Raw genomic sequence first — 10,057 nt, 5'->3', positions numbered from 1 at the left:
CAAGTCTCAACGCCACAATCATGGTCTTTAATTTTTTGTAACGCGTGGTCATGAACCAAAACCAATAATAATCATTAATCAATACCTACATGTTACTAAAATGTATTAACCAATGAGAATGGTTATGGTTCTAGTTCGATGCTATCAAATCCAATAACTGAACCAAACTGTATATGGCTATAAACCAGCCGAACGAACACGAACAATGGCTTGTTCATGTTCGCTCGTTTAAGTTAGCCGAACAAACGAATAAACACAAACAGATAAACGAACGGATTTTCTTGTTCATGTTCGTTCTTTTAACAAATTACCTTGTTTATGTTTGTTTATTTATGTTCGTGAACATGTTAAACGAACATAAATTAACAAAGATAAATAAACATAATTGAACATATATAAAGATAAATGAAAATATACTATAGTAACATAATAAAAAACAATTGAACATAAATATACTTAAACAAACGAACATAAACGAAGGTAAATGAACAACATAAACGGACATTCACAAACATAAATGAATGAACAATACTATTGTTCATGTTCGTTCGTTTAACTAAACAAACAAGATTTTGTATTCATGTTCATTCATTTATTAAATAAACGAACATAAACAGTAGGCCTATTGATCAGTACACGAATAGTTCGTCGAACGTTCAGTTCATTTACATCCTTAAAATTGCCCCATACACAAGCCTAGATATCTATATGTTTATCTAAAAATTCATGTCCTGAATATGAAACCCTATGCGATGTCGATTTTTTAAAACCACTTGTAACAAACAGGGTTTAGCCTTTAAAATTATTATTTAGCAGTCCTTATTTTTCATTTACAAAAGTATCCAAAGTTGATTGTTGCACCTTGTCCTTTTAGGTTTTTATAACCACTATGATCTCTCCATTTGACTTGGTATTTATTTATTTTTTATTTTTTGATTCACATGCTTTGTGCTAATTGATTGGGTTATTTTGTGATGTTTATGTGTGCTATATTTTTTTTTGTATAAGTTTGTACTTATCGGTTTTGATTATAACTTATATCGCCTCCATCAACTTCATTTGTTCGAAGATGGTAAATATGTTGCTATGTCCCTCCATAAAAATACTAGACTTCAATTCTATAATTGTTGGGTGATTACTTTTCTTGCTTATTTCTATCGTTACATCTAGGGTGAGCAAAAACCGAACCACAAACCGAAAAAACCGCATAAATCGAAACCAAAAAACCAAAACCGAAATGAAAACCGACAGTGTAGTTTTTAGTTTTGCAAAAACCGAAAATATTTGGTATGGTGCGGTGCGGTTTCTAGTCTTACAAAAACCACAAAAAACCGAACTGCACCGAATATATATATATATATATATATATATATATATATATATATATATATATATATATATATATATATATATATATTCTTATTTATTTTTGTTCTCACACGTCGTTTTTCAATTATTTTCATTATTACTATATACGACTCAATAAACATTCTGATAGAATGAGAATAATAAACAAAATTCTATAATAGCCTTATAGACAATTTAATTAGTGAGAATGTGTAATTATGACAATAGTTATGTAAGATTGAACATATTCATATTATTAAACAACATATTTAATTTTTCATTCTCACAAAATAACACTATTCACAAGTTCGCACAATATATGTCAATCCACATTATTAAACAATATATATATATATATATATATATATATATATATATATATATATAAATTTCTTTTTTTTCTATATACTTATTTCTCTTATATTGCAATATAGTTTAAATTTCATATAATGTCATTTTCATGAATATTTCAATTTTTTAAAACTACATTCATAGTTTTATTGTATTTTACAAAATCATAATTTTATAACATATATATTCAAATATTATGATTTTATAGTTTCAACTTATCATTATATTATTATCAAATTACAGATAAAACATTTATATTTACAAATTATTTAATTTTTTTATTATCATTACTCAATAATTAACTTATAATTTAATTAAAAGTAATTTTATCTTTTTTTTATCCGTGATATGCGTTATAACCAGTAAAATAATAAGTAAAAGGATGGACATAATCGCATAATGCAATCTTTTTCAAAAGGGAAATACAACGTATTAAAGGCAATAAAATTTGTCATTTAAAATAAAGCTACACCCAAAGAAGAGCCTTTTCTTTTCCACCCAATTCCAGCTTTTCCAAACACACATATTCCGTTCACATTCGCTTGCAAGTTGCAAGTAATTTATCGGATCGAAGTGTTTCTTTACTCGATTCATCACATCCAAAGTTTCTTTACAATCATTTTGCATAAACTTCGCCAACAAAGATTTGATTTTTATTAGGATCCATCGATCAAACCTTCAAATGGCGTCTTCTTCAACTTCATCCCTTGACAAGAGCTTTAAATATGATGTATTTTTGAGTTTCAGGGGCGAAGATACTCGTACGAACTTTATTGATCATCTTTATCATGCTCTTCAGAACAAAAGCATCCATACTTATAAGGACGATGAGAAAATCAAAAAAGGGAAAAACATCAGTGATGAGCTCATCGGATCCATTGAAGACTCCAAATTTTACATCATTGTTTTCTCCAAGAACTACGCCTCTTAATCCTGGTGCTTGGATGAACTTGTTAAGATAATGGAGTGCCACAGGACAAACGAGCATATCGCTTACCCTGTCTTCTATGACGTGGAACCTTCAGAAGTCCGCAAACAAAGCGGGCCAGTGGCGGAAGCGTTTGCAAAACATGAAAAGGAAGAAGCTGCTGGGAAATGGAGAGAGGCTCTGAAAGAATCAGCGGATCTCTCTGGATGGGAGTTGAAGAAGACTGCTGATGGGTAATTCTTTGATCATTCCCTGCAATATTATTGTTTGAATCTTTTTGATTTAGCATATAACCTGGATATAAAATCTCGTACATGGCATCTTAAATTGTCAAATTTTAATTCAAGTTTTAAGTCTTGTCCAAAGAATAACCATGGAATATGATTATGTAACTATGTTATTTTTCATGTGGGGCTGTATGTTATAGATCTGAAAGTGACCGGTCACATGGGATTTTGAGTAAGCTAATCGAATCTTTTTTAAAATACAGGCATGAAGCTAAATTTATCAAAAGAATAGTTGAAGAGATATCACTAGAGTTACGTTCAATCAGTTTTAACATTGATGGAAAGTTGGTAGGAATGGAGACCCGGATCAAAACTCTTGTACCAGCTTTAGGAAATGGTTGTGATGATGTGCGCATGATCGGGATCAAAGGGATGGGAGGTGGTGGAAAGACAACTTTGGCAAGAGCTGTTTTTGATCACATATCCTTTCAGTTTGAAGGTAAAAGCTTTGTTGAAAATGTTAGGGAAAATGCTTCTTTGTCCGGTTTAAAGTCGTTACAAAAGCAAGTCTTATCAGATGTCTTAAATGAAGACATATGTGTAAGTAGTATTTCTGACGGAAAGTACTTGATGAAGAGGATGCTGTTTGATAAAAAAGTTCTTGTTGTTCTAGATGATGTTGATCATATAGACCAGCTTGAGGCTTTAGCCGGTGAGATTACTTGGTTCAAGTTGGGAAGTAGAATAATCATTACAACAAGAGATGAGCAAGTGCTTGTAGCACACCGAGTGGAATTCATTCGTGATGTCAGTTTGTTATCGGATGAGGAAGCAATTTGCCTCTTCAAGACTTATACATTTTGGAGAGAGGTTCCATCTCCAAGGTATGAAGAGTTATCCAGACAAGTTGTACGCTATGCCGCTGGACTTCCCTTAACGATCAAAGTTTTAGGTTCGTCTCTTTGTGGTAAAAATGAGCTTGAATGGGTAGATGCCCTAAAAAGACTAGAAACAATCCCGTTAACGGAAACTTTGAAAAAATTGGAAATTAGCTCTATCAGTCTAGACGACGATTACAAGGAAATATTCCTAGATATTGCATGTAACCTGAAAGGTTGGGAGAAGGACGATGCAATCAGAGCACTTGAAAGTTGTGGATTTTGTGCTATAATTGGTTTACGAGTTCTTGAGCAAAAATCTCTCGTAGCTATTTATTGTGATTCTTATGGTGATGAGCGGGTGGGGATGCATGATCATGTTGAGGAAATGGGTAGGAATATTGTTCGTCGCTCACATCCCGATGAGCCTCATAAGCATAGCCGATTGTGGAAAATCGATGAAATTGAAGATGTATTGGCTAATGATTTGGTAAGGATTAAGTTTATTTGTATGTTAGGAAAAACCAACACATTTATAGTTATTATGATACAAGTTTCACGGTGACTTCTTTTGGATTGCAGGGTACTAAAGCAACAAAATATATACAATTCCACACAAAGAAATTCGGTCCTCATATTTATTTAAAAGGACTGAGAAAGATGAAGAAACTTAGATTTCTTTCCGTTTCTGCAGTCCAGCAGTTAGATTTTTCCAGTAATTTGGAGTTTAGCATAGTCGTTCCAGCTGACTTCCCAAATACTTTACGATATCTGCATTGGAGCTGTTACCCTTTCAGGTCTTTACCCACAACATTTCAAGCAAATAATCTTGTTGCACTTAGGATGGATGACAGCAGAATTGTACAACTTTGGGAAGGGGGGGAAAGAAAGGTAAAATTATGGTTGATTGATCATTTTGCATGATTCATTATAATGTTTTGCCTACATTGTTTTGTTATTACACCAATATTCATTTTGCTTTTTTCTTATTTTAGGTTCTTAACAAGCTCAGATTCCTTGACCTCAGTCGTTCAAGGTTGAGTACCTTTGACCTTGGGCTTTCTCCAAATCTTGAGAAGTTGACTCTTAAAGATTGTGATAATTTGCTAGAACTCCACATGACTGCTGGATGTTTAAAGTTGACATCTGTCAACCTTGAAGGTTCAAGCTTGATGACCCTTGACCTTGGGCTGGCTCCAAATCTTGAAGAGTTGATTCTTCTTGAATGCAAATATTTGCAAACACTTCACTTTCCTGAAAGCTGTCTAACTCTAAGATGCTTACTACTCACCTATTCAAATTTGAGGACCCTTCACATTGGGATGACTCCAAACCTTGAGAAGTTAGATCTTAAAAAGTCTTATTGTTTGGAAGAACTTCACATGGCCAATGAATGTCAAAAGCTCACCGAACTCATCATTACCCATTCAAATTTGAGGACCCTTGACCTTAGGATGACTCCAAATCTCAAGAAGTTAGATCTCAAAGAGTGTAGTGGATTGGTAGAACTTCACACTCCCGTTGGATGTCTAAAAAAGCTTGCCCATGTAGACTTAAGTGGTTGTTTGAGGTTTAAATCTTTTAACTTTAACATAGAGGATTATACTTCTTGTAGTGTTGATGAATCACTTGAGGTTGGTCCTTTAGCCGAGTTACATCTGTTTGTACAGTCTCTAGAAAGATGTCCACTTCACCCTGACAATAACTTGCCAAAGTTTTGGTTTGACTGTGATTATAAAGAAGACCGTCCCTCACTGACTAGAAATCTTGAGATGCTTTTATCTATAGGTATGTGTTCTTGCACAAACCTCAAGACTTTTTCACAAAGCATTTGTGGATTACAACGTTTGAGAAAGCTTGAACTCAAAGGCAGTTTTGTAGAGGTGATCAAGGACCTTGACCAGTTAGAATCTCTCGAGGAGCTAATATTGTTGTCTACAAATATAAACCATCTTCCAGACAGCATTTGTAAGTTGAAACGTCTGAAAACTCTTAAACTTGATGATTTACGGCTTCTTGATAGGTTACCTGAGGATCTTGGCCAATTAGAATATCTAGAGGAGCTTGGTTTGTTGTCTGCAGATATTAAACACCTCCCTGATAGCATTTATATGTTTAAACATCTGAAATCTCTTGAACTTAGTTCTTGTGTTTTGCTTGAGACATTACCTGATGATCTTCATCAATTAGAATGTTTAGAGAAGCTAACTTTGTCATCTAGAATGATTAAACGTCTTCCGGATAGCATTTATATGTTGAAACATCTGAAATCCCTCAAACTTACATCGTGTTGGATTCCTGAGAAGTTACTTGAGAATCTTGGCCGATTAGAACACTTAGAGGAGCTAGATTTTTCACATACAATGATTAAAGATCTTCCGGGTAGCATTTATAGGTTGAAACATCTGAAATCTCTAAAGCTTCGATCTTGTTTGTTGCTTGAGAAGTTACCTGAGGATCTTGGCCAATTAGAATGTTTAGAGGAGCTAGATTTGTCATTTACAAAGATTAAACATCTTCCGGATAGCATTTGCATGTTGAAACGCCTGAAATATCTTATACTTTCTAATTGTTCGCTGCTTGAGAAGTTACCAGAGGATCTTGGCCAATTAAAATGTTTAGAGGAGCTAAGCCTTGGGAAATGTGAATTTTTACAAGATATCCCGAATAGCATCTGTGAGATGAAACGCCTCAATTTTTTCTGTCTCCGAGATTGTATTCGAGTTGAGAAATTGCCTGAGGAACTTGGACGTTTGGAATGTTTAGAAAAGTTATATATAGATGGTACAAGAATAAGTCATCTTCCCCGGAGCATTCATTTGTTGGAAGGTCTGCTAATTGTTGGTCCCGGAAAGCTTCTTGAGGCGTGTGGGTTTAAATCCAAAATACACCCCTTAAATCCAGATGCATTCTGCTACGTATAGGTGCCCATGCAGATAATGCATTAATTAGTCTCCTCTACCCTGATCCAGGGATGATTTTGAGAAATTCTGGAGGCATGGAACTATTGTAAAATGAGGTACTTTCTATTGATGACCCTACTTTGATCTGATAAGGTGGTTTTGTTGTTGTTGATGATGCCAGTAATTAAAGTTTCAGCTAATCCTAATCCGGTGACTTGTAATATACTGTAAAACGAAATCTTTCCGCCTGTAACTTTCTTCATCTTATTTTATAGAGAGGCAAGCTTATCGTCGCATGGTGCTGATAGAATTGGACATGAAACATTACACACGTTTATTGTGGAATACAATTAAGAAACATTAGAAGGTGTCTTTGTGTGTGTGTTTATATATATATATATATATATATGTTTCCTTGTTACCATATTGGCTGACTAATGAGTGTGTGAGTGTTGTAATACAGGTTGTGATCTGATTGACAAAGCATGGGAAAGTTATCATGATGTCAAATTGAAAGATAGAAGCTTGATATGGTAAATTCAATTGGACTTTTAAGATTTAGTGTTTTTTATTTATTATGGTCTGTTTTGGAAAGATGTATTTATGTGAAGTCATATGTCAGGAACTCTGACTTGCTAGAGACGATAGAGTTGGAGAACCTTTTGATTAATGCATGCATCACCATGCATTCAGCTGAAGCCAGGAAAGAGAGTAGAGGAGCTCATGCTCGTGAAGATTTCACGGTTTGCTCACTTTCATATCTTCGTTTTCAATTTCATATCTTCGTTTTCGATTCATCTTTTCTCATAAATATTCGATTTGATGCTTTTTCAGAAAAGAGATGATGAGAAATGGATGAAACACACACTCGGGTAAATATCTCTCTATTTCTCTCTTAAATTCAAGAGATAACATCTTACTTTTTTTGATCATGACATTATATGATGATCTTAAAATATGTGCAGATACTGGGAGAATGAGAAGGTGCGACTAGACTACAGGCCGGTTCACATGAACACTCTTGATGATGACGTGCAGACTTTCCCACCAAAGGCTCGCGTGTATTAATAAAATCCTCGCACATGGATTGAATTTGCTGGGTTACTATTATCAAGAATTATTTTATTAATTGTGCAAAATTTTGATAATAAATTGTTGCTGCATTCGTCATTTGATGCAAAACCCCAAAAACCTGCACATAAGTTGTCTCTGGTAGATTGTGTTTGTAACTTTGTTTTTTTAGACTTAGAGCGTACTGATTTATGTTTACTGCTTTGACTTGTCATGGATAAAGCCAAAGTGTGTCTCAGTTGACAATAAGATTGTAGTTTATAAAGTTAAAGATATCTCATATGCGTGTATGAAAATGGTTATATATGGTAATAATTACATCTTATGATTATGTTGAAACAAAGTATGTGTGAATGTCATGCAAAACTCAAGTTTATAACAAGAGAAAAGAAGTTGCCATTGTTGCTTGATCACTGTTCTTGGGTGTTGCTACGAAAAAGGATCTTTGGTTTGGGATCTCGATTCATCGAAGGAGAAAGCAAAGGAATCGACTACAAAAAGCAAAGGAATTGACTACAAAGAGAAGTAATTGATTCATCTCTTGCTAGTTTAATTTATGGTTGTAAGAACTCACTGAATATGTGATCATGATGGATTTGGTGTTATGAATGCTTTGGTTGATAAGCGTTTGACCGAGACAAATGTTGTCACATCCCACCCACACGGCTGTTGGTTAGAAAGCCTCAAATCTCACTCACTAAACACTCGTGTGTGTGTGTGTGTGTGTGTGTGTGTGTGTATATATATATATATATATATATATATATATATATATATATATATATATATATATATAAACTTGGAGAAGAGAATAAAGATTTTTAATATGAAGTATAACCGGTGTATTTTTGCAGAAAAAACTCACTGTATTCATATCAAAGAAAGCCTTTATATAGGCTTACATGCATACATCACGTGGGACAGCTAAAACAGAAAAATGCTAATCTAATCCTAAAGAAAAGGTACATGGTATGACTTCTTCTAAACCCAAACGTGTAAAACCCCAACGTACATATCGTTGAAACAGTCAAACCCCTTTACCCATTTTCCTTTATTCAAACTTGAAATAACTTAAACTATTGATAAACTATTAACTAAAAACCTTAAACTTATTAAACTAGCAGCCATGCATCTAAACCTGTGAATAAAACCTGATTAATCCCAACAATCATCCCCTTAATCAGGTGGATTATTCACAGCAGTGCTAGTTCCTCATCCTCACACCGGTTCAAGTTTGCTTCTTTTTCCCACTTTGGACATTCGTTGTTGTAATGACCGAATTCACCACATTTGTAGCATTTTACGTGACTCTTGTCACGAACACGTTCCTTACCATCTTGGCTCCTCCTGGACCCACGACCTCTTCCCCGGCCACATCCAAAGCCATCCCGATGTGAACCGCCACTGCCACAATGCATACAACCATCCGACTTTTCTTCTCTTGACAACAACAACCCACCATGAACGTCCTCCACCTTCTCTGATCCTTTGATGCGCTCCTCATATGCCTTTAGTCTACCGACGGCTTCATCAAAAAGCATCGTATCCAACTCAAAGCATTGCTCAATTGACGCCACAATTTGAAGAAAGGACTTGGGCATAGAATCAATTAGTAACCTTTTCACCAAGTCAACTTCTTCAAGTTCATGTCTGAGACTCCGTGCTTTCGAAGCTAAACCACTCAACTTGGCTGCAAAATCATCAACGGTTTCTCCCTCCTTCATACGCAAACTTTCTAGTTCCCTCTTCAAAGTTGCTAATCGAGCCGTTCTTACCCTATCCACACCCAAATACCGAGTTTTTAATCCTTCCCAAACCTTTTTTGGATCGGTGTAATCGGACATTTGCAACACAATCTCTTCTGGTATTGCTTGAAACAAGAAAGCAAGAGCTTGTTTCTTCTTCTTTGGATCCGATTCTCCACCCAATACCTTTGCTTCAAGTGTCTCCCATATGCCATGTGCATCCATGATGGACTTTACTTTGACTGCCCATACTGGATAGTTGGTTGGGGTCAAAACCGGAATCTGATATGACATTGAACCACCATCTTTTACTGCCAACGCCATTTTTCCTTTCTTGTGACAGCCCCAACCTCTTCCGATCTCACCTGTTCCAGGAGCTTTTTCCACCGGTCAAGAAAACAAAGCTTCTGCCTATCACATTTTCTTTTACCCAGCAAGCAAGCCAAACCAAAATCCCACCCGTTTTGATTTTTTTATCTGCTTGTCTCTTCCGCTTCTGGTTAGGCTCCTCTAACACTGAACAGATGGATCAAGGATGGAGGCTGCAATTTTTTCAGCCTGCTAACAGAAACGAGTTACACCCCCTTCACCAGAACCGTGGGGCTCT

General features: G+C 35.2%; 3 protein-coding genes across 3 annotated transcripts; 2 read left to right on the top strand and 1 right to left on the bottom strand.

Moving 5' to 3' along the window:
* The first annotated feature begins 2,186 nt into the window (after positions 1–2,186).
* LOC145097350 (uncharacterized) lies at positions 2,187–7,377 on the top strand. Its single transcript, XM_079034880.1, has 7 exons — positions 2,187–2,859; positions 3,117–4,221; positions 4,314–4,622; positions 4,727–6,750; positions 6,910–7,001; positions 7,098–7,167; positions 7,257–7,377. The coding sequence occupies exons 1-4, from the start codon at positions 2,660–2,662 to the stop codon at positions 6,653–6,655; spliced, it is 3,543 nt and encodes a 1,180-aa protein (XP_078891006.1). The 5' UTR covers positions 2,187–2,659; the 3' UTR covers positions 6,656–6,750; positions 6,910–7,001; positions 7,098–7,167; positions 7,257–7,377.
* Positions 6,809–7,702, top strand: LOC145099544 (succinate dehydrogenase [ubiquinone] flavoprotein subunit, mitochondrial-like). The gene is made up of 5 exons (XM_079037106.1): positions 6,809–6,851; positions 7,098–7,167; positions 7,257–7,377; positions 7,469–7,506; positions 7,600–7,702. Exons 1-5 carry the CDS (start codon positions 6,809–6,811, stop codon positions 7,700–7,702), a joined length of 375 nt encoding a protein of 124 aa, XP_078893232.1.
* A 1,196-nt stretch (positions 7,703–8,898) lies between these two features.
* LOC145099543 (uncharacterized) lies at positions 8,899–9,774 on the bottom strand. Its single transcript, XM_079037105.1, has one exon. The coding sequence runs from the start codon at positions 9,772–9,774 to the stop codon at positions 8,899–8,901; it is 876 nt and encodes a 291-aa protein (XP_078893231.1).
* Positions 9,775–10,057: the final 283 nt, after the last annotated feature.

The sequence above is a fragment of the Lactuca serriola genome, chromosome 4 (assembly GCF_051521515.1).
Source record: "Lactuca serriola cultivar US96UC23 chromosome 4, Lser_US96UC23_V15, whole genome shotgun sequence".
In the NCBI taxonomy this organism is placed as follows: Eukaryota; Viridiplantae; Streptophyta; class Magnoliopsida; order Asterales; family Asteraceae; genus Lactuca; species Lactuca serriola.
This window is presented reverse-complemented; position numbering and strand designations above follow the sequence as displayed.